The sequence below is a fragment of the Dendropsophus ebraccatus genome, chromosome 12, assembly GCF_027789765.1.
Source record: "Dendropsophus ebraccatus isolate aDenEbr1 chromosome 12, aDenEbr1.pat, whole genome shotgun sequence".
NCBI lineage: Eukaryota > Metazoa > Chordata > Amphibia > Anura > Hylidae > Dendropsophus > Dendropsophus ebraccatus.
The window spans coordinates 29,912,640-29,938,333 of record NC_091465.1 but is presented as its reverse complement, the minus strand read 5'-3'; the positions used below and the strand labels follow the sequence as shown (position 1 = coordinate 29,938,333).

The window sequence follows — 25,694 nt, the reverse complement described above, 5'->3', positions numbered from 1 at the left end:
GTACACGGGTGGGGGTGGTGGGACACGGGGAAGGGGGCCATTCACAGACATAACATACATTACAAAGTTGTATAACTTTGTAATGTGTGTTATTCTGTGAATAATTTTTTATCGCCGGACAACCCCTTTAATACCTTGCCATTAAGGGCCCTATTCCACGGGACGATTATCGTTCGCATAATTGTTAACAATAAACGATCCAAACGACTGCTATTGCGAAAGACCTGAAATCGTTCACCCATTTACATGGAATGATAATTGTTACTTATGATTGTTCTTGCAGTCGTCTTATCGTCGCTATTGCGTTCGTCACTACTGCGAATGACCGAATGACATCTTATTCAATGCAAACGATTTGCGAACGAGCAACGATAAAAATAGGTCCAGGTCTTATTAAACTATCAACGATTTCTCGTTCGGTCGTTAATTGCCATTCAAACGAACGATTATCGTTTAGATCCGAACAATTTAACGATAACCTGAACGATAATCGTCTCGTGGAATAGGGCCCTAAGCTTCTGGAATCCATACATTTATCTCGGCCATCCTGGCTAACAAAGAAAAGACAATACACCCTTCCCACAGACTACATGGTAAGTTGTAGTGAATATGAGAGGGGAGTTACCGTTCTCGTTGTGCCGATCTTGTACCAAGTGCTGGTAGACTGAGTCCGGGACCTCTGACTGGCGGTAGTACCACTTTACGTTCATCAGAAGGTGGTCTCGTTTACTCTGTAAGATAAAAAACAACATTTTGGTGAAAAAAAATGCCTTTTTCTATACCATGGACCCCTCCTGTGCTCTGTATGGCCCACAGCATAGCAATCTAACATCCCAATCTGATGGTACTCAGATTATACTATAGGACTAGGAGGGCAAATAAGGTCAGGTAGCTGCTGGAACACTGATATGGAGCAGCAGGATTTTATGTTTCTGGATTTATTTTACACCCTTCGCTTCAGCATTTGATGCCTAGCTGATGGTTCTGGCACAGTGGAATACATGCCCTGGAGGTCTGCACTATGAAAGAAGATTTGCTATTCCCTTTGTACAGAGCTCGCAGTGATGCTGATCAATGAGAGCATCAACAAGCAGAACATGTACCGCTCAATGCAATTAAAATGTCTTCAAATGGCCCATAAAGCGCAGACACAGAAAACAAGCTGAAGCCCCAAACACAGAGACAAGGCAAAGCAGGTTTTAAGGTGGTGTCTAGCCTGGCACAGGACCAGAACATTGCAGAGCAGAACTGCTTATATAGTTTTAATGGAACACACTTTTTTGGTGTATACAACACACTGTCATATACCCTGTTAAGAAATTTTAGATCCTTTTCAGAATCCTCATCTCGAGGCCAGGGTGTAAAGTAAGTAAGTAAGTAAAAAAAAAAAAAAAAAAAAAAAAAAAAAAAGAGCGTCTCCTGCTCTGGAGGGCCTGTCCTGTCCCCACTCAGCCAATCACTGGCCACTGCAGCGTTACACCTCAGCGAATGACTGGCTGAGCAGGTGTTTCTCACGTGAAGGGATACAGAGAACAGAAATCAGTGATCAGTGGGACTTGCAATGTTGGTATGGCATCGGTGGATGACTGGCGGCAGGAGAGTACATGTTTCTTATCAGTTCACTCCATCACAGACGCAATGCCCTATCACCATAAAACCCCCAAGATTTCAGTATCAGAGACTCCTGCGGGTGAACGTAGGCTAAACTGATGACAGTCAAAGCAGACAAAGGTTTTCAGAGGAGTCTCAGTTAAAGGTTTATATATCAGGGACAAATGAAGATAAGTGTCTTTGTCACTTAAAAAAAAAAAAAAAAAAAAAAAAAAAACTTGTCAAAAGTTTGGATTACTTGGAGTCACCCAGACCTCAACCAATCATGTTTTAAAGTGACAGTGGCCATTTAAAAATGGGTATATAAAACTATCTATCTAACACTACTTGGTAATTCCATCAGAAACGTTAATCCGCTACTGGCTAAAAGCCGTCGGGAAGATGCGGGGGGGTGTTCAGTCTAGAAGTGGATGTGGCTCCATCAGACATTTATAGCAGATCCTGTCCATATGTTATAAGTGTTATAAGTACTCAGATGGTAATATCCCTTTAACAGGTACAAATACGGCTGATCCACAATGCATATTATTTGAATAGATTGAACAGAGATGAGAAGTTGCCAGACACCTCAGTTAAACAATACTTTGTTCTTTTGTTTCTCCTGGGGTGTACAACAATTTCCCACAGACTGGTCACGTTGTCATACTAGGAACCTGTAAATGGAATATCTAAGGTGCGGTAACAATCCTGCCCCCAAAAGTCAGCCAATACCATTCCACTTCTATTTTTCCAAAAGAAGCTAAAAGCAGGACTTTAATAAAGAGGCGACATGGGCACAGACCATCACTGCCCGCAGAGCTCTTACACAAACTCCTTTTGTCTGCCTGAAACCGTTCTGCAAGTCTGTAACACAAGAGAAAGTCATAATGAAAAGCCAATGTACTTCTCCCATATTCCACAAAACTGCAGGAAGTTCACAATGGCCTAAAGGGAAATTAACATTCCTTCACAGTGAGGCAAACCGCAGAGTGTTTATTTTCATTTCTTCTATGCAAACGCTAACTTTTTTTTTTTTTTTTACAAGTTGTAAGCCTGCACGAACAGTTAATCCCACATAACGCATAGTTGTGGCTTCCTGGAGGTGAAAGAGGGAGAAGGGGCTGCAAAGAGGAGAGTGATTCCCTTTTCAAGTAGTAAAGAAAAGAACAGAAAAAAGTTCTGCATGCAATGCCAGGAATGACCAGCTGGTGGCAGCATTGTGCCAAACAACAAAGTATAATGTCTAATGGGTTTATCCTTGAGTATCAGCACCTGTATGTGTCTATTACTATTATTTTACTACAGAAATATATAGCATCATTAAAACGGAGAAATCCCTGGAGCCAGACAGTATCTGCATCAAGGAAATTGCTACTGGCATCAACTTTTTAGGTAGTTTCTTATTCTGTCTGTTTTATCCACTGGCTTCCATTTGCAGCACTGGGCTCCAGCTGTTGCAAAACAACAACTCCCAGCATGGCCGAACAGCCAAAGGCTGTTCGGGCATGCTGGGAGTTGTTGTTTTGCAACAGCTGGATGACCAAAGGTCTTAGAACAGTGATACAGAGAGAAGGACCACCAGGCTGGTTTCCCAGTGCCGTATCCATGTTTTGGATGTGATCATCTATAGGCATGAAAAACCATCAGACAAAAGCGTAAAGAAACCACCTGCAACAGATGGAGCCCGACAAATGCGACTATTGTGTGCAATGACCCCTCCCGAGAAGAGTCACGAGGGGGGACGTATGAGCATAGCCGGGGTCAGTGTAAGACTAACAGAGTCTGTTATCCTTCAGACCGAGAAGGTTGTCTGGGGGCCAGGGCCTGAACAAACAATGTGCGCTCTCCTGAGCACGCTGCCCCCTTCCTCATCCAGGAAGTAATGATGAGGAGGATGATGATGATGATCACTGAAGGAAAATGAACCTTTTCACCTAACACACAAAGAACTAAAAATAGTGAATCTTTCAGGAAGAGGCAGAGGAGACCTTCAAGTGCCCACTGAGTGGTAGGACGCCAATTTCATGTCCGTACAGAATTGTATCCTATTCCATAAAATGTCTATGTATTTAATTCATTGCACTAATATAACTATAACAATTTTACCCAATTTTCTAAAACCATGTAGCACCAAAGCTTGGGGAACATTTACAGTGAGAAAATTAAAGAGATTTTCTGATAAACTGATGTTTTTTTTAGCATGGATTTGAGGTGCTTTCAAGGCAAGAATACTCGCCTCTGCCCCCACTGTCAGTCACATCCCTGCAGCCCAATCCTTGCTTCTTCCATCCTCATCCATGCAGGAAACGCTCAGCCATTCACTAGCCACAGTGGTGACTCTCTAAGTGGGCAGCTCTTTCCGGGATGGCAAATTGCAGAGAGGACCAGTAAACAGCAGGGAATGGGAGACAGCACAATAAGTATTTATAATATATATATATATATATATATATATATATATATATATATATATATATATATATATATATATATATATATATATTTTTTTTTTTTTTTTCCCCCTTTGGTACCTTAATACCCCTTGAAGTCAGTTAAAAATCACAAGGTAAGTTTTGTGGGATTCTACACTCTTACAAAAGTCCTATTACGTGACCCAAGAGTGTTAGAGATGAGTGAATTTACAGTATTAGCAAGGGAAACGCTTGTCCATCAGCCTTTGAATTTCGCTCTGATCCACTCTGGGTGCCTAGAAAAGCTGGATGCAGTCCTCGCAAAAGTCTCCCAAGACTATATCCAGCTTTCCAAGGCACCCAGAGAGGAGCAGAGTGGAGTTCACAGTCAGTTCACAAGCAAAACACTTCACTAATACTGTATATTCGCTCAACTCTAGTCGGTGATTTACTGCAAATCACTTGTAGAAATCCCTATTTGCTTTTTAAGCTACAGAGATCCTTAAAGGGGTTTTCCAGAATTAGAAAATTGTGGCTGTTTTCTTCCACAGTGTTCCACCTGACCACAGGCGGTGTGTGGTATCACAGCTCATTCCTATTCCCCTTAATGTAAATGAGCTGCAATGCAACAGATAACCTATGGACAGGAGTGGTGGTGGAGACTGCATCTATAACACAGCACCTATAGACTATAGACAACAAGTGAAGCTACTGAATGCACGCTTTATTGAATTATGGTGGTATCACCCCTAGGAAATATCCAGGCTATGTCTAGGTCTCTGTAATACTTCTCCGAGAGGGGAATTATATTACGAGCTACAATGGGGACAGAAACAAACCCTATACCATGCTGCTAAATAAGATTGAGCTACAAGAACTAAATATATATGCCAAGGATATAAAAAACATGGAGAGAAATTTCCAGCCAAAGAGTAATTTAGGAGAGGAAAGAAAAATCTCGGGGCGATGTAAATATGTGGCGTCACCGCTCTCTAACAAATCTATTCCAGGAGATGTAATAAGGCGGCTTTGAAATATCTGTGACACCAGCCTAAGAAGTCTGCTGGTAATGAATCTTATGGATATACCTCTAGGCAAATGCTGTCATGTGTGATGACATATCAGGAAATGGAGTACAGGATTGTTATTAGCTACAGGCAGGGCGGGCGCCCATCTCGTACAGCACTAGAGCCAGCCTCCTGTCGGGGAGGATTTGTCACAGAAATTACATCTATTGATGGGATGAACCTTGGCTGCTCGGCTGCTTCCTCTCGGGTCTGGAGAGATGTAACATGGACCATCAATACCTCCAAAACCATAGAATAATAGCAGTAAAGGCATCAATAGTTAGGGGATAAGGCTGGGTTCACACTGTGTTAAGCAGCATCTGTCAGATGTATATGCCGGGGGGAGTCCCTGATGTATACATATGACGGATGCCACTTAGCGCCTGACATACATAAGGTCCAATGTAAAGAAAATGTACACCCTGCGGTTATGGCGGATCACACTTGTGCGGATTTATATGGACTCAATAGTCATCCTATTTCTGCATTCAGTAGGCTATTACATAATTGATGACCTCTATATGTACATGACACATAAAACGCTGAGGTTGCACACTATCAATAAAAGATCAATGACGTTAATATTTAATAATGAAATATACCAATAGAGTAATATAGGAAATGACAGGGCAGATTATGGCTGCTTCTGTATCCATAGGCATCTGGTATACACATAAAGGTGCCACACAAAAGATCATCCCCTGCTGCAGCCTTCCCATGCAATAAAACCCCATTGTGACACTAGGTGGCAGCACTGAGTTACTCTCTGGTATACACACACACATTAGAATCTGGCAGAGCAGAACAGACAAGATATGAGACATGGCGCTGAGATGTGCTGACAGGCTTGGAATGTGACAGATATACCGCCCCGCTCTGCCACAGGTGCACCCCAGCCTCCCGACTCTATACACCCTGCTCTATTACAGGCTTCACAAGAGCTCCCTCATAATTGAGTCCAGCAAGGTCTAGGCAAGTGATCTATAAAAACCACCATGTGCCCGACAACAAACAGGATCATTTATTAAAAAAGACATAAGCAGACATTAGATCAGTGAAGTGCCCAGCAGGGAATGTTTGCAGCCACGGCACACGGCGGAGCAGGGACCATTGTGGAGAGACTCTCATTACTCTCTCTATTCCCTGCCAGGCTGCAATTTTCTCCAGACCAAAATCTGATGTCTGTTTTATAGGTCACCAATCCATCAGCCGCCCCACTGAAGGTGACCATGTACTTGAGCCGCGTAATTGTCCGTCTGCTCCAGGTTCAGCCACAATTATTATATCTTGTATCATATATATATATATATATATAAGATATAATAATATAGTAATAACACAAATACACAGTATATACAGAAATCCATATGATATACAAAGAAATTAGAAAGATGATAGACCAAAACCTAGATGATACATAGATAGTTGACAGATGGATAGATGGATGGATAGATGGATCTAGATAGATAGATAGATAGGAGATAGATAGATAGATAGATAGATAGATAGATAGATAGATAGATAGATAGATAGATATGGTCCATTTAAACGGAAAGATCTTCTGCCAAAGCCAGGAATGGATTTGAAAAGAGGAGAAATCTCAGACTTTTCTTTATGACCTGATCTCTGTTTATAGTTTCTGGCTTTGGCTTCAAATCTTTGGCAGATAATCTTTCTGTGTAAATGGTCCCATAGATAGATAGATTAGACCTCCAGTAACAAATCCTCAAAAATCGTTTCTATCTATCATCCATCTATCATATCTGTCTGTCTATCATATATATTCTCAATATGTTCTGTCAGTGAGACTTGTGTGTACATGGGGTCTCCTTTTCCTTCTGCTTTCAGGATTTGTCCATGTTACTGGAGGACCATCTATATAGCACATACATACACACACTTAGGCCCCCGCTGACATCCCATTTTGATAATATATAATAGAGATACCGTACAATTGATGCTACCACCTTTTTCCTTTATCTAGAGAAGTGGTCTCCAACCTATGGCAAAACTACAACTCCCATCATGCCCTATTTTGCAAAAGCTGGAAATCCTCATGTTGGGGAACAAAGCTCTAACTTGTCTACTGCTCCACCAAATCCAGGGGGTGCTTAGGAACCTTATGGGGGTCCCAGCAATTACACGTCTATCCCCATACCCGTATCTGAAACCCTATAAAAAGGAGTCTGATTTCTTACAACTACAGACTAGACCTGATTCCTGGCATTTTTTTTTATCTCACTTAACCCCTGAATATCCAGGTGGTAGAGGGCGGACTGATCACACAGCGCATGGCGAGATCTGTGAAATGTCAGCTTGGTACGGCTGGAGGGCACGACGCTGACAGATGATACGATAAAAGGCTGCCAGCCTCGGATATCACAACCTGTGCTAGAAAAATCCACCCAGGTATCACACACACAAAGCCCTGTCTGATAGAGAGAGAGGGGGTTAACCCCTTCACTGCCTGCCAACCAGGTCTCCGCTGTTCAGCTGCAGAGCTGTCACCCTGGTTCGGCACGGCAAGCGTTAACCCTGATTTATTACACGCTAGCCACCGGAGTGCAAGTGAGAAGAGAACAAACAGAGATACGTGTCATGACAAGAATGAATTGAAGTCATTGCTGTGTGTTTCCCACAGCTCCTATAATGTGCTACTGAGCAATAAAACACTTCCAGCGAGACTGCTGGCTAATTCTCATTGGAAGAAAGTGACATCTTCCAGTGCTGAGCTCCCAGCCACCTACATAACCCGCCCAATGCTGGATTTTTATTGGATATTAAAGTGCATGGCCCAGCTCCTGCGTTCTGCCATGACGGCTAATGATACGTCACTCCGGGGACTCTATTTCACCGACAACAGGTTCATGTTACAGACGATCAATACAGGAGAATCTACTGAGCTCTCCAATCGAAATGTTAAAGAGACAGCAACCCACAGCCGGTGCCAAACTACAACTCCCAGCATGCTGGGAGTTGTAGTTTTGCAACAGCTAGGGTGCTATATATTGCAGGGAGGTATCATGGAAGCTGATGGTGGCAATTATGCCCTCTAGCTTCCCTTTAAGCCTATGTATCACTACGTCGCCAACTTACACGTATCTCAGGGGCGCACTCGAGGGTATAAAACAGTATAATTTTTTTTTATTTGTAGATATTCAGGATGTGAAAACATTTTACGTTTTCTGCACAACACACTCCAAATGAACCGCCGTCTCCCCCAAGGCTCGCCGCCAGTCCATCCAAAGCCATCTCACGTACCGCGGCGCGCTCCAGATGAGGCCGCGGTATAATCAGGAGCCATCCGCATCAGGTAGTGGTTATGGCAAATTATTGAGATTTCATTTAAATACTGAACAGTGGTCGCTGAATCCTCAGAGGGCAAAACCGCGGCTAGTGAGCGGGCCGCAGCTGTCCAGCAGATCCTTGGGATGAGGGCTTTAAAATGCCTCATTACGTTTCCTATTTAGGAGCTGGGCTCTGTGCAGAGCCGTCTGGAAAGCACCCGCTCAGATGTGAGCAGAAGTGACAACCTCAGCCCTTCACTGCCCGCCATCCGCCACGCTGTAATATCATTATGTGTAACCAGAGCGGAAGCACATAGACACTATCATCGTACATGCAGATTGGATTTAATCTGCGTACTAGGGGGGAGATTTATCAAACATGGTGTAAAGTGAAACTGGCTCAGTTGCCCCTAGCAACCAATCAGATTCCACATTTCATTTTCCAAAAAGAGTCTGAGGAATGAAAGGTGGAATCTGATTGTTTGCTAGGGGCAACTGAGCCAGTTTCACTTTACACCATGTTTGATAAATCTCCCCCTAGGTATCTGCAATATATTGGAGGAATTACTTGAATTTCTAGAATCGCTATATACTTGGCTTGGAAAATCCTAAGGATCTATAGACACACATTAATATACATACACAAAAGCAGTGGCCCACCAGTTGTTGCACAACTACAAGGTTGTCCGGGTATGATGAGAGTTATAGTTTTCCAACAGCTGGAGGGCTGCAAGTTGGGCCACCACAACTCTACATTGTGTAATAAATTTGCCTATGTTGGTCCCAAAACAGTACTCGCCTTTTCAGGTCTGCACTCTCCTGCACAGTCACAATCCTCTGGTCTTTACAACAGTGCTTCTCAAACTGTGAGGCGGGCCTCACCAGTGAGGCGCCCCCTAGTTGTTGGTGAGGCCAAGCAGGGGAGACAGTTTTCAGAGTAGTAACTATGATCTGCGCAGTCCTTTTGCTGTTAACAAAAATCTCCATTTTAGCAACATTATTTTATTTTGTACTTACTTTATTACTATATAGAGCTTGGTAGACAGGTGAAAGGCAGCCCTAGCATTATCATCTGCTTTTAAATGGACTTTCACCACAGATAGTGAGACCCAGGCATCCTCTGGGTCAGTCTGGTGAGGCCCAGGCATTGCCTTGGTCTGTTGGGTGAGGCTCCAGTAGAAAAAGTTTGAGAAGCACTGCTTTACAAGATGCCAGCATGTGACCACTGCAGCCAATCAGCAGCCTCGGTGGTCATGTGCTGAATTAGTGGCATCACTGCACATGACCACAGCAGACAACAAGCAGCCATAGCAGTCTAAGGGTGCATTCACACTATGGAATCCACACAGAGAACTTCCAGCGGATTCCAACGATCCCACCCGCTTGAATCTCTGCTCGCCCCATAGTCTCCATTCTATGCTCAGGCGGATTCTGACTTCCGCCCAAAGAATTCACATGTCAGTTCTTTGGCTGGACGTCTGAAACCGTCTGAGCATAGAATGCGGTGTTAGGGTACAAACACACACGGCTTAGACGCTGCGTATTTACTGCTGCGATACGCAGATTAGATCTAAATAACTAACAAATCTGCTGCGTATCTGCTGCGTGTTTGTACCCTAAGGGATGGTAGGAGATACAAGCGGGAGTGAGTGGTAGAATCCGCGTGAAATTCTCAGTGCAGATTCCATAGTGAGAACACACTTTAATGCTGTAATAATGGCATCAACGCTCAACTACAGGGGCCATGGGGCCTGGAATATGTCCACCAATTGGTTACAGTGGTCATGTGCTAGCTGCTGGCAAAGAAAAACTAGAAGAGGGGGAAATCACTGCGACATTAAGACTAGAGATGAGCAAAGCTCAAGTTAGATTGTTTGGCATTTGATTACAGGTGGCTGAAAAAGTTAGATGCAGCCCTAGGGAGTCCAGGAAAACTAGAGTGCAGCCTATGGTTATCCTTGTTTCCCTGAACTCCCCTAGGGCTGCATCTAACTTCTTCAGCCACCAGTAATCAAATGCCAAACGATTGGACTTGAGTTGCGCTCATCTCTACTGGTGAACCATTGAGGAATGGGACTTCGCAAAGGGGCAAAGCCAAGTGTGTGTCCTCCCCACAGGTGGGGAGGCTCCTGCTGCAGCCAGACAAGACAGTGGGGGGAGAAGTGGGGACATGACCAATTCACTTTTGTGAAGTTGTGCGTGTTTGGTGTTTCTGAGGCGGTCAGTATCTGGCTCAGTCACACAGGAACAACAGAAGCAGCAAGAAATTAATAGTGAGTATTTTTTTTTCTTTATTTAAAATCTAAATCTAATTGTTAAAAAAAAAAAAAAAAAAAATATGTCTGGAATACCCAGCCGTCCTTATTTAGTGAGTAGCACCTGGATGACCCTCAGCAGCCAGTTATAGACCAGCACTGATAATGGCGGATTATAATGGTAATGCTGGGTAATTACAGGCGCTGCTTCTTTTTCTAGTCTAACTCCATTAGTGACACATTGCAGAAATTCCATCTTATTAGCACTTTGACGGCATTTAGCACCCAAATCACACAACCCCCGCCACAAGAGTAAGGAGGTGGGGGGGAATGCGCCTGTCATGGTGTTACACAAACCTACGTCAACATGACTGCTGCTAGGAAAGTGCATACCAGACCGCATCTCCATTCCCAGGATCAATGTCAGCCCCCCCCCCCCCCAACTAGCCTTAAGCTGCAAGAAAACACGCACACGTAAGCAAACGGGATGCAGCGCCAATGATAAACACCCGCGACACGTGCACAGCTTTGGCAGATTTACCAAACAGGTTTGAGGGCTGTAAGGGGGTATTTCCGCAGAAATGTAAATGTTTGACAAGACAAAGTGCTGCAAATTAACAGGGGAAGTCACGATTCTTAATATGCAAGCGGGCACATTAATCCACCGTGCCAGGCGTCTCACTCTCCGAGGAGGATACATCAAATCCTGCAAGCTTACACCTGGCAGCGGCCTCCATAATGACTGCTCAGCCTACAAGAGGGGGCTCTAATAGGAACATGGCTTGATGGCTTATCTCCGAGGACATGCCTGGCCACAAAGAGCCGGCAGCGTGATTGAGCGCGGTAATGGAAGGCAGGAAATGAGAAGGCTTGGTTAAGGCTTCCACAATCGATCAGCATGCTCACCAGAGTGTGAGCCCAGGCGAGAATTGGATGCATTGAGCTTTATAGATCGCATTCTTGGTTATCACACAAAAAGGGACACCTATTGAATTTTCCATAAGGGTGACACTATTATAGTCATGAGCTCTCCTGTGGGGCCTGACAGACTGAAGACTGTGTAGTGCCTGACATCATCTGGTTCTGGATGGGCTCACATGCAAAGATTATATGGCGGAACAAAAAATCTGTATGAGGGAAAAAAAAAAAACGCTATAAAATGCAGGGTTTCACAGCTTTGGCTGCCTAGGCATGATAGGAATTGTAGTTTTGCAACAGCTGGAGGGTCGAAGGTTCCCCATCTCTGATCTAGAACTATGATATATTATGTAATAACTGTATGAAGCTTTGTGACAACCTCTATAATAACAAACACTGCAGGTTGTCACCCGGCCTCTGCTCCACGGCCCCCTGGATATCTTTACCAAATGGATGCTTGTTCTTCACTACAATATACAGGAAATCAATAGGAGGCCAAACCAGAAGGTCCATAATAGCGAGGACCTGACAACACAGATTTACAGGAAACATGACAAGTTAAAATGCAATCCAGTCTACTGACATCATGTTATAAACTTAGAGGGTGGGGCAAGCAGATTACTATAGTGCTATGGAGTAAACTAGTCATTATGTTTAAGTCATGCTTGTTGGACTTGGGTGTCCTGTGGGCAATCCTATGGTCCTATTCTGTGACTGATAGATACCTTCGTATAAGAGTGCCTGGGGATAGTGATCAATCCCTAAAAAACACAGCCCATGACTCCCAAGACCAAAATGAACAGGCATTTAAGGTTGTGGGGGGCCCTTTAAGGCACCACCCAACCTGATTAAAGATTCTGCATTGAGCACAACCCTAAAGTAGCGCTCCCTGTTTGCCATTGCCTGAGCGTTACCCAGCCGGGTAGTGGCACATCACCCTCCATACACATAGAAGAACGCCTCTAATTAGCTCCAAGATTGAGCGCGGGCCCAGAATTCCCACTGGCGCTGGCACAGCCAGGTGCTTCATAACAGCTAATAGGTTGTTTTCACATGCGGATGTAAATTAACTATCAGAAGTAGGGATCCCTAGCCCTAGGGCTTCTATAATCTCGCATCAGTAACAAACAGCAACTATAGGCTCGGAGCTACAATGTGCCGCGCATAAGAGACAAGATGACACAGATAGCAATAGTATTGCTAAACCTGCAAACCGATGCACAGAACAGCTACAAATGATCTATTCACTCCCTACATTATCTCCTGTTGCCTTGCAGCATTCACACACAAGGAAAGTAGGGGAGGGGGCTGTGAATGGTTGTTATGGCTGAGAGCTTCACGCTATGACTTGAGAAGCCTTTTTTTTTTTTTTTTTTCTTTTTTTTTTTTTTCTTTTTCTCCTTATTCTTGCTCTGGTTGCCACAAAGACATGTTGTAAATCAAACCCAGCTCCGCGCCACCCTGCTCAAGCAGTTACCCAACAACTGAGGGCATTACTGATGCATTTAACTAATCATCGAGTATGCGCGGCGGTAATTACTTTCCATTAAGGTTTGCTGCTTTAAACCTACAGAAGGCAATCTGTAAAGAGAGGGGGAGCTGTTCACCGTGCTTGACATTTGGCATGAAATGTCAGTTGTGCTACACGGTTCACATCTAATTACTGAACACAAGCCGGGAAAGCAAGGCCCTCTCGCCCGCAGGAGCTAAATAAATAGGAAGGAAGGAGGAGCGGGAGCTGTGGACGGCACCAAGTGTCCTCAAGAAACCTGCGCAGAATTCTCACCTTTTGCAGATCAATAAGGTTGGGAAATGTGCATGAAGTGCACTGCAATAATCTCAGGAGGATGTGGACGCCTAGAGACCACACAGACAGAAGCCACCATGTAACACAGGAGCCAGGCTAAGGCAGCTTTATACTAATACATATACACATAACACAATCAGCTATGGAAAAAGAAGGCGGACAAAAGTTACCACTCACCTTTCTCAGAGGTAATCTGGTGAAATTTTTTTATTTACTTCTATTAAAAAATCTCATTTTTTTCCAGAACTTATCAGCTGCTTTATGTTCTGCAGGAAGTGGTCTATTCTTTCCAGGCTGACAAAGTGCTCTTTGTTGCCACCTCAGTCCATAATGGGAACTGCCTCTAGAGAGGTATTTTATGGGGATTTGCTGTCGCCCTGGACAGTTCCTGACACAGACAGAGGTGGCAGCAGAGAGCACCGTGTCAGACTGGAAAGAATACACCACTTCTTGCAGTGCATACATCAGCTGGTAAGTACTGAATAATTTACTGGTAAGTTCCAAGGCAGAACAGTACTGCATTGCTTGTGAGATTGGTAAAATGTCATCCAACCACCTGCTACTGTAACAGACTGCCACGGCTAAAATCTTCATCTTTTCCTTCCTGTATGAAACGACTGCTACAGGGGTTATTGATGGGATTAAAGCAAAGTCTTGTGCATGAACCCTAAAGGTGAGTTAACAGTGTCCCCCTATTGCCTGTAATATGTACCATCAAAGTACATCACAAAAAACATGCGTTTAATGAAAATCAATGAAATAGGAAGGTATAGTAAGGCCCCATAGTGTGTTATGGGCACCATATTAGAGATCTTATGAACTTGGATCCATAAAACAACAGGCCTAACAATAGTCTTATTATGACATGCCAGGGTGGGCACGCAGCCTATGTGTAACCACCTATACACTGAGATTACGGGGGACACCATGGGAAGAAAAAAAAAAACAACCTTTTTATAAGAAAACCAGAAGAATTGCTGCGCTATGTTACGTCCATTGCATGACCTGAATGGGTGGAGCATGACAGTCACGCTCCGCCCCTGCAGACCCTGATCATTTATAGTGTATTCCTTTAATACATATGGCACAAGGTTTTAGTAAGAAGGCTCTGTAAAAATGGTAGACTAGTGCCAAGTTACTGATCTTACAGCTACATCCCGTCACGAGAGCTGGCACACACTGTAGGGCGCTAATAAATAAAATTTGGAGGAAATCAACGAGCGCCAACAGAATGCATCCTGAACAATTAGCGGTATTAGTAGCTTGGCCAGGGCCTTCCCACTGACCACGTCTCCAAGATATGCAGCATTTTTCCAATTTTCCAGCAAAGAATGTGAAGCAGATGTTCGGTGATGAGATCGGCGGTCTGGACCTCACGGACCTCACATTTTAATTTTCAAAAAATAAAAACAGCCGGTGGAAATGAGCAGAATAGGATTTAAGGCTCCGGCGGCAGAGCCAGTAAAGCACGGCCTAGGCTGGAGACGCGGCGGCAATAGAAAACGCACAGATTACCGTGTGGGGAATTGGAATGATGGGCAGTTAGTGTCGGCTGCTGAAGTAGTAGGCTGCTGAAGTAGTAGTTTGTATTAACGGCGGAGGAGTAAGAATTTATATGTAAATCACTTGCATAAAATACACACAGGAGGTGAAGAAAAAGCATTGGGTAGCAAGACAGGCTGCAAAGAACCTTCATTTATTCTGCAGTAATTCAGCAGTTAACACTTGGCGCTCCGGAGCGGAGGGCAGGCGACGTGCTGTAAAGAGGAGACCCCCAACATGAAACCCGAAGGTTATGGGCCTATTATGGATTTCCTATTGGTGCAGACTAGCTCCATACAGTCCCAGTTCTGCTAAGAAAACACAATCCCTCCAATCCGGAACAGTTTTATATACAGCCAGGCAACCTATGGTGAATATTCCAGGCTTTCTACTATGTGGGTACAACATACTGCCTTGTACTTCCTGATCTTCCTTATACATGAATAATACTATAAAGGTGGGGTAGTGTGTGTCCTTGGGAGACAGCTCTAAAATGGTATGGGGAGTCATATAGGTCATGCAATGCTCCCTGGGAGGAGATTATGCAAAACAGTTCTCTTCCAGAAGGTCAATCTCGCCACCTATTGGAGAGAGCTTTTCTACATCAATGCTAGACTCCTAAAAAAGCCATGACCTGGGATTATCAGCCAAACCAGAATCTGTTCCAAAAGGAGGTGTTACCCATCTTTGGACAGGACAGAGAAAGGAAGCTGTCTGCTTGGAATAAAGACAAACATAAGCCGTGAGTGGGAGGGAGAGACTTTGCAAATGTGACTCACTTTAAGGGATTATCCAGGATCAGAAATACATGGCTGCTTTATCCTGAAAACAGCGCCCCACCTGTCCACAGGCTGTGCCCAGTACTGCAGCTCAAGCTCATTAAACCTCATGCTAACCTGAAGCTAAGGTGTAAGGTGACAAGTGAGGATTTTTTTTTTTTTTTAACCTTACAGTAGCCGTTTCCAGCACATTTATTTTATTTTGTTGCAGATGAGTCTTGGATTCTCACAGCGATAAGGAATATGATGATGACATAATGGAGTCAGTCATTTAAATTATAATACATATATATCATTTTGTTCAAATTTTTTTATGCAATCTGGTCTTCTCTTTATTATGACATCACGCTGTGCTCTAAACGTCCACACTCTTGGCACAGACACCAGTTTTTCCAGGTCAATAACGACATAGCTGTTCAGTTTGGTGAAAGATGAAGTAATCCCTTGCTGTAACAGTACAGCGGTCATGTGGCGACGACGCCATCCGTCAACCGCACAGTTGAAAGGCTGCTTGGCTATGCAGATCAGCAGGCACGTCACGTTGCCCCTGTTATTGGTTAGTGCTACAGTGACATGTAGTCCTCTCGCATACGGATGACTGGCTCGGTGGCACGTCTGTTTATACAGGGAACAGAAATGAGCTGCAAGGTGTTCCCAGGCATGGAAATCTGTCTTCTTCCATAGCACACACCGCTGTGTAATTTCATTGTAAACATGGTAATTGATCAAAAATATGTATCTCTATGGAACAAAGCATTGAGTGTTACGCATTCAGGCACGCATGGCTGGGCAACAAGACAGTATAGTGATTGCTTTGTTGTGCAAAAGAGGGAGGGGGGGGGGCACGGCAATGGATCAGACGTATATGCACCCTCATGAGCAATGACTATACCCTCCCAAGCACTTCCACTTCTGATTAGCCTTGTGGTGGCTGGGGACCTGCTTGCACACACAGCAGTCTTACTGTAATGCTTGCAATAAAACAGGCTGAATAAGGGAAGTCATTTGTTACATTATCAGAAACAGAAGCCAATTTGTTCTGTGCTTCAGCTTCCTCCATAACCCAGCAACACAACACACAGGGAGTTAATCTCATTAATAGCCAGGGAACAGATTTCTTCTCCGCTTTGATGACTGATCTGCCTGGAAAGGAGGCAGCTCAATAAGACGTGTTCATCCAAATACCATTTTCTTGGCTATATTTCTCCCTTTGGTCTCTTTAGATATATCTTTAGGGTTGTTGTTGTTGTTTTTCTTTTTAATAACAAGATCTAAATGTTTTGTGGAAACAGCGAGTCCTGGTTTTCTGTGTGCTCTTTTATACTTATTATAATCCTAAGCACGAGGAGGAAGAGGGACGGTATCAGGGCAGCTTTAGGCATCTGTAATAATGTGAATAGGTTGCTGGGCCATGGGGGTAAAGTACTGCATCTCCTTCATGGCGTCGCCTGCAATGAGTCATTTGGTTACAGGATTGAGAGGATTAGCTCTGACCCTGTAGTGGGAGGTGCAATGCTGCATCCAGCCACTAGGGGTCTGTTCCTGCAGCCTGTCAGGATTACATTACAATGCTTTACATGGATTGTGAAATAATGCAGATATATTACAGCCCTATGAATACATCACTCTTCAGACTTAACTGCTGAGGAGCAGGTTGGAAATTACTATAAACACATAGTTTAGTCTAATATCAATGCCTAGAAGCGTCTGCCAGAGACTATTACTGGCTGTATTCTATAGAGATACATACTCAATGCACATGGATCAGCCATATCTTGTGATATCATGGTGTCATATTACAGGACACCCCTTAAAAAATCTTGTAGAGTCCTGGCCCCTATGGGGATAGGACAGACCTATACGATATAAGGCAGCTGGTTATAAAGCTAAGACTGTGTACCGCTCCGCCATGTGAACGGCTCAATAAGAGTTTCCTTTGATCATTCTCTACAATCACACAGCCCATAATTATGGATTAGAGCTATATATGATTCACACTGTTATAATATGTATCCTGTATACTTAAACAGCAATGAGGCACCTTGGTGGGTTAGTAATCTGGAAGTTGTGGGTGGCATTATTTCATGTATTATTAGTCATGGGTTATAATGTAATGTACGTCATCACCTGCCGACTAAAGATAAAAGCCTCTCATGGCCATACAGTCATATACCGGCATGATAGTAACCAGAAAAGGAATTACACTGCGTTACCAGCACGTACATGATATGGGTGTATTCCTAATATATGTATGTGTAATATAAAGGATTGTACAGGGCACAAGCCATCTATTCTTCCTCCGTTACATAACGCTACCTGAGCAGAATGGTATATAGTTTTATGGGAAGACACATGGCCTTCTTGCTTTACATTTCTCTATATTTTGTGACTGACAGCTTTGTAAAAGTGTGTAGAAAATTAAGTGTCAATCACAAAGTGGAACCTCCCACTGGACTCCTGTGCTGGAAGTTCTGCTGAATATCAAACCATAAAACTATATATCAGCCTGTTTAGTTCCTCCTGCTCTATAACATGCTGCCTGCATATCAGAATGAATGGGACAGGTCTCCTTACCTTTTGGAGGAGGCTGACTATTGGCTATTGATGATGGGTTACATAGGCTTATATAAGACACATATAAGTCGGCAGAAATTGACCACTAAGACCACCTATAGTCTGCTCTTTTAGTATTTTCCTTATTATATTAGGATATATATATAGATATATATATATAGATATATATATATATATATATATATATATATATATATATATATATATCTATCTATTTATCCCAGGCAGGTTTACATTCAGTTATTGTAGATTTAACTACCACATCCGTTGGAAGTTTGTTCCAAGCATCTACTACTCTTTCAGTAAAGTAATTATTTTCTCACGTTGCTTCAGATCTTTCCTCCAAAACCTTTCACTGTGTCCTCTGTTCTTGAGTTCAGTTTTTTTCTAAAAGACACTTCCCTCCTGTACCTTATTTAAAGGTTTTGATCATGTTCCTCACTCCTGACCTTCACCTAATCCCAGATCAATGCACTAGAAAGGCTGAATTCAGCACTCGGGATAACTCAACAAGGGGTTAAAATGTTTTCCTGATATAAAGTGACCACAGAAAAAAAGCCACTGAAAAAGCCAAGTGGTTCACCTACAAGTGTGTGAGAACGGACTGGACGTAACCTGCGTAATATGGGGGGGCTAGTGTCTGCTATAAGGTGGCGGCATCACGGCTCAGGTGCTGGAGGAAGATAGCAATGTTCTGTAAGGAAGAGGGGGAAGGATACGAAACGCAGCAAGAAGTAACACATCTAGCTTTAAAAACAACAACAAATATGCTTGACTGTGATAAGAGGCACAATGATGGCTCTCACACAATGAAAGGGTATTCCAGGACTGCAGACAGCGCAAGAATTCAAGCTGTGTTACTACTCTGACAGCTGCCACTTATAACACATTCTGGAAGAGTCGCTCAGCAAACAGAGGTGACTGGTACAATGCAGACAGTCTCTGGGGCAAAACACACAGCAAAGCATCACATGGGGATATGGCGCTGTTGATGCCCATCTGTACCCTGCACAGACTGACAGCCTGACACTATGGTGAGCACACGTACCTACCTGTGCCATCAGACTAGGAATAGCATTGTGGGAGATTTATCAAACACTAGAAAATGTACCCGGCGCTACCCGGGTATAAAGTGTCAGTGTGTTAATTGGATTTGTTCTAAGGTGCCCAGGAGGCCAAGCTAAAGGTATTGTTTCATCTGAGTTAATCAGTGGAATTAGTGTATACCTGTAGTGCATAGTTGGAGGGGTTCTGTACACCCACAATGTATAGTTTTTAGGGGTCTCGCATATCTGTAGTGCATAGTTCGGGGGGGTTGTATACCTATAGTGTATAGTTGGGGGGGTCCTGTATACCTGTAGTGTGTAGTTGGGGGGGGGCTGTATACCTGTAGTGTATAGTTGAGGGAGGTCCTGTATACCTGCAGAGTACAGTTGGTGAAGGTCCTGTATACCTGTACTGTATAGTTCGGGGGTCCTGTATACCTGTAATATATAGTTGGTGCTGTATACCTGTAATGTATAGTTGGTGGAGGTCTTGTGTACCTGTAGTTTATATTTTGAGGGTCCTGGATACCTGTAGTGTATAATTGGTGGAGGTCTTGTATACCTGCAGTATATAAGTCGGAGGTCCTGTATACCTGTAGTGCATAGTTTGAGGGTCCTGTATACCTGTAGTGTATAGTTTTGAGGTCCTGTATACCTGTAGTATAGAGTTGGTGAAGGTGCTGTATAACTGTAGTATAGAGTTGGTGTAGGTCCTGTATACCTGTAGTGTATAGTTTTGAGGTCCTGTATACCTGTAGTGTATAGTTTGTGGTCCTATATACCTGTAGTATATAGTTGGTGGAGTTCCTGTATACCTGTAGAGTATAGTTTTGGGGTCCTGTATACCTGTAGTATATAGTTGGTGGAGGTCCTGTATTACTGAAGTATATAGTTGGTGAAGGTCCTGTATACCTGTAGTGTATAGTTTTGGGGTCCTGTATACCTGTAGTATATAGTTGGTGGAGGTCCTGTGCACCTGTAGTGTATAGTTTTGGGGTCCTGTATACAGTACCTGTAGTGTCCTGTATACCTGCAGGGTCGTATTTACCATTAGGCACCCATGGTCTGGTGCGTAGGGTAGCACCTTGCAGAGGGGCAGTACCCTCCCGTTCAGACTTGCCAGAAAATCTGGTGTCTTTTTGAGGGGGGTATGGCGGTATTGGTCAGGTCTGGTATGGCAGTGTTATCCAGTTACAGTATGGCAGTATTGTTCAGGTCTGGTGTGGCGGTGTTATCCAGTCACGGTATGGTGGTATTGGTCAGGTCTGGTATAGCGGTGTTATCCAGTCACAGTATGGCGATATTGGTCAGGTCTGGTATGGCAGTGTTATCCAGTCACAGTATGGCGGTATTGGTCAGGTCTGGTATAGTGGTGTTATCCAGTCACAGTATGGCGGTATTGGTCAGGTCTGGTATAGTGGTGTTATTCAGTCACAGTATGGCGGTATTGGTCTGGTCTGGTATGGCAGTGTTATCCAGTCACAGTATGGCGGTATTGGTCAGGTCTGGTATGACAGTGTTATCCAGCACAGTATGGCGGTATTGGTCAGGTCTGGTGTGGCAGCGTTACCCAGTCACAGTTTGGTATACGTGTAGTGCCCTGTATATACATGTACTGTATATATGGAGTAGGGGGTCCTGTATACATGTACTGTATAGATGGAGTAGGGGGTCCTGTATATACATGTCCTGTATAGATGGAGTAGGGGGTCTACCAGTTATTTCTGTGGATATTGTGAGGCAGCTTTCCTAGCAACCATTGCTCCCTGTGAAAATGAAAGCAGTAATCCTATTGGTTGCTAAGGCTCCCAACTGGAGTTTGCAGCTGGAGACATGCTGCTAATTATATCACCTGTGTGTGCAGTGAGGAGATTTTCCCATTCATCTCTATGGGGCTCCGCTCTTCCCCCCTCCCCCTCCCCTCCTGTACATCCGGGGGGGACGGGACCTTCGCTAAAACCTTCCTGGGCACCCAATGTATCTGTGTGCCAAATTTTTGGTCAAACGGTTCAGGCGTTTGGAAGTCTATAGAGGACAGACAGACAGACAGACAGACTTTCATTATTATGATATAGATGGTGTAAAGTGAAACTGGCTCAGTTGCCCCTAACACCCAATCAGATTCCACCTTTCATTTTCCAAAGAGTCTGTGAGGAATGAAAGGTGGAATCTGATTGGTTGCCGAGGGCGACCGAGCCAGTGTCACTTTACACCATGTTTGATAAATCTTCGTGTGACCGGTCACACTAGCTTGTCTATGTAACAAACCTTTCCCCCCGCTGACACATCTTCTCATACAAGGGGCATAAGGTTTATTTATATACAGGGGCTGTGGTCACACTCGTAATAAAAGGGTAAGAACACACTGGATAGGCTACAGTTCATTTCTATAGCAAACTACACAGATTTTGAAAACTTTGAAGAAATTCACACCTTCGGCCCTCCAGCTGTTGCAAAACTACTATTCCCATCATGCCTGGGCAGCCGAAGCTTTAGCTTCGGCTGCCCAGGCATGATGGGAATTGTAGTTTTGCAACAGCTGAAGGGCTGAAGGTTTCCCATGCCGGCATTACATGAATCGTGCTCAATCTGCAATAGAAATGGACATGCATTGAAAAATCCATGGACAATTGCTTGAATTTTCTCCCATTCCATCCACTTGCCTTGTCCTATAGCTTATTCGTCTGAGGTCGTTTACAATATACGTTTTTACTCCATAATATGAAGCCATGACACGGTTTAAAGACTTGGAGACCTCTCTTCTTCGGTGATGTAATGACAGATTGGATGAAAATCTAACTACAGGTTCCCTTTAAGCCTGAATCAAAAAATATATAACCGAACAAAGGCAAAATATAGGAAGAGATGAGAGAAGCGGCTTTATGTGCCTCGCCGGTAGCACTGTAATGTGAGTAGATTTAGCGCTACTCAATGTGATCTGTTGGAGGCAGACATCTTCCATCCTCCCCTCGATTCTTGATTTATTAAAGGATTATAATAAAGATGGGAGGGTTACGGGGGGGGTGTCATTAGCATGAAGATCTTTTTCTTTTTTTTTCCCCCCATACAACAAATCTCCCCACACGACTGACAAATTGGCAGGCGCATTAAATTGCAGATAATGAAACATTGTAAGAGAGAGCCCTGTTTAATAATTTAGCCTGGCGAAGGCTTTATATTGATCGCTGTTTTCGGCACAAGGAGTGAATGTTATCGCTTGCTTTACAGCCCAGTGACAGCGCGGCTGCCTTTAATCACCAAGCAGCTAGCGGCTTAACCTCCTGAGTGCTACACCGTGATTTATGTGGCGTTAACCAGCGCGCTGCCGGCTCGGCTCTATAACCCCCATCATCTACACTCCGCCCCGCAGTATCACTGTATGGAGGAGATCATTGAGAGCCATCTTCACAGAGCGTTAACTATGCATGAACCTCAGCGGCATGTCTCAAATGTGGAATTTCAACCATGTGTTTGAAGAATGGGATTATACGAGAATATCAAATAGGATTCCTCACCTAGCGCATGCACGTGAGCCATACTGCTGAGAAGATGGCTGGGAAACCCTACACAATGCATTTTAATCATCCACTGATCGCTTTATCTTCCTTAGATAATAGGAGTCATTTATGGAAACAAAGGTATCATCGCAGGGATCGACCGCAGCGCATGAAGTGCATCCGACCGTACAGAAGGTTGGATTCTCCATGAATATTGTTAAGGGACATGGCTACTGCAACCTGACAGTTCTATGTAGTTGCAAAAAAAATCATCCTCTGCTACCATACACCGCATACAGTGCTGCATGAAGGAGCATTGCTCTACTACTCAGATTATTAATGCAGACCAAAGAGCTAGCCATAATGTATAAGGGTTGCAGGGTTGGTGCATGTATTAATATCTAAGGCGCTGCCTGTACAATGGGTTACATAGGGCACGGCAAGCGCAAATGTTCCAGCAAATAGCAGAATTCGCTTTCTGTAATGAGGCCACTAATGCCGCCAGGTAGGGACAATAAATCCCACTGGGAGTCACATACCGAACGGTCAGGTTTGGACGAAAGTCGCCAAACCCAAGCTTTCCGCAAGTTGGCTCCTCACTAATAAAGAGAATTTTCTATACGTTTTCTTCACGTCCAGGCAAACCTTCTGCTCCCTGGAAGATGATGGGTCACATAGCCCCATCCACATAACATGGTATCGGAGAGAACATGCCCTGAATAGCAAACCGCAGCCCAGGCTACAAGCTAAACATTTATTCTGCCAATTTCTGAATATTGGACTCTGCAGCTCATTCCCCGGATCTTCCAGATCACACAACAAGGCCCCTCCAGGCTCTTCTTAGCAAGGTCATCATACCCAGCATGTCTCCTGCAGGTCACCGCTAAGCTTTACAACCCTCTTTACTGCATTTCTGGCATGCCATCTTAGTGCAGGAGCAGTTAGCGGGCCCTTAGGCGATCCAGCTATATAAGACATCTCCAACCAAGCTTCAAGGAGACGGCATCACAGGGAAGACGCTTCAATCAAGTAAACATGCAGCCACAAATTACAAGCCAATGGCAGGCAATGAGTCTCCTTTTGTGTACAAAGCCGGCCTCCTCCTGCACCCGCTTAGTAAGTGCCGGTTGTCTCCGTCTAATGCGCAGAATTAAAAGCGAGGCCTCATTAGCATTTTAAATGAGCGCCTGAATAATCGCTGAGAGCCCCGAGCAGCGGCGCTGAGCAGCTCTCACTAAATAATGGCAAGGGGAGGATGAGGAGATGAATCAGGCAGAGGAGGCAGCCAGGGCAGCTGATAACATAACACCCAGCCATACATTACAAGCCGGCAGCCTGGCCACGGGAAACACTGACATATTCCAAGGCTCTAACAAGCACATAGCCATGACTGTACAGAGATGTCACTGCTGACCACACCGCTCCCTCACAATGGGAAGAGAAAGGAGGGAATCAATAAAAAGGAGGAAAAGTAATCCAGCTAAACACATTCATCCAAAGGCAGAGCTCTATTTACAATGAAGTCATATAAAAAGAATGGGTATATAATGGGTGTATACAGCGCCATACATGTCTGACGCTATGTATTACTGACCAGCTAGGACTCTGTTCGAGTGCATGTAGTGTGGAAAGCTCACTATATCTATTGGGCTGGGTTATGCCGCAGAGACCAAACAATGAAGTGTGATGTAAAGTACCAGACCATAGAAGGTTGTTGCAAACATCTGGGCGGCAGATGTCTCACATCCTGTGTTTAAGGCACCATTCGCTCAGATTTGAACGATAATCATTTCGTGTAATAGCAGGCAACGATTAAACGACCAACGAGAAATCGTTGATCGTTTAATAGGATCCGGACCTATTTTTATCGTTTGATCGTTCGCACATCGTTTGGTGGAATAGGAATTCACAGCTGAAACGTATGCAATAGCGACGACTAAACGACCGCAAGAACGATCATAAATAACGATCATCGTTTTGTGTACTTGGGCGAGCGATTTCGGGTCGTTTGCCTTAGCGGTCGTTTAAGATCGTTTATCATTAGTCGTTGGAAAATTGCTTGGTGTAATAGTACCCTTAGTGTCAGGGGCTTTTATTCTACAGTAAACACTATGTAAATCATGGGTCTCCAAACTGCGGCCCTCCAGCTGTTGCAACACTACATTTCCCATCATGCATGGACAGCCAAGTCCAAAGCTTTAACTGTCCGAACTGACAGATGCTCATAAGCACAGTGATATCCCATAGAGCAGGGATGGGAAACCCTGCAGCCCTCCAGTTGTTGCAAAACTGCAATTCCTGTCCGGCCTGGACAACCAAAGGCATGATGGTAATTGTAGTTTTCCAACAGCTGGAGGGCCAGAGGTTCCCCATCCCTGCCCAAGAACCAAAACAGACCTGTAAGAAGGTTCAGTAAGAGAGGAAGAACGGCGATTCTCCCCCCCCCCCCCCACCACCACCATTTCAAATCAACTTTTGTCAGAAAATTACACAGATATGCATTTGATTCTATGTATAAATCTCAAGTACTTACCAATCTCTTCCAGTACTTCTGTCTTACAGGAAGTGATGTATTCTTTCCAGTCAGACACAGTGCTCTCTGCTGTCTCCTCTGTCCATGCCAGGAACTGTCCAGATCAAAAGTAAATCCCCATCTACTGCTCTGGACAGTTCTCATCATGGACAGAGGTGGCAGCAGAGAGCACTGTGTCTGACTGGAAAGAATACTCCACTTCCTGGAGAACATACAGCTGCTGATAAGACTGGAAATTTAAGTAAATTACAAATCTACATAATTTTCTAATGACAGTTTATTTAAAATTGATTTTTTTAACCAGAGTATTCTTCCCAAAACAGCACCACCTTTGTCCTTAGGTCACATGTGGTATTACAACTCTCCATTAGCTTCAACAGAAAATGAT

General features: G+C 44.0%; 1 protein-coding gene across 6 annotated transcripts in view; it reads right to left on the bottom strand.

The window, feature by feature from the left end:
* RERE (arginine-glutamic acid dipeptide repeats) overlaps positions 1-25,694 on the bottom strand; it is a 246,486-nt gene that overhangs the window by 65,095 nt on the left and 155,697 nt on the right. For all 6 annotated transcript variants that reach the window (XM_069948322.1, XM_069948326.1, XM_069948323.1 and 3 more), the window contains exon 4: positions 626-731. In XM_069948322.1, the coding sequence (XP_069804423.1) occupies positions 626-731 (106 nt within the window). The remainder of the gene's footprint in view (positions 1-625; positions 732-25,694) is intronic.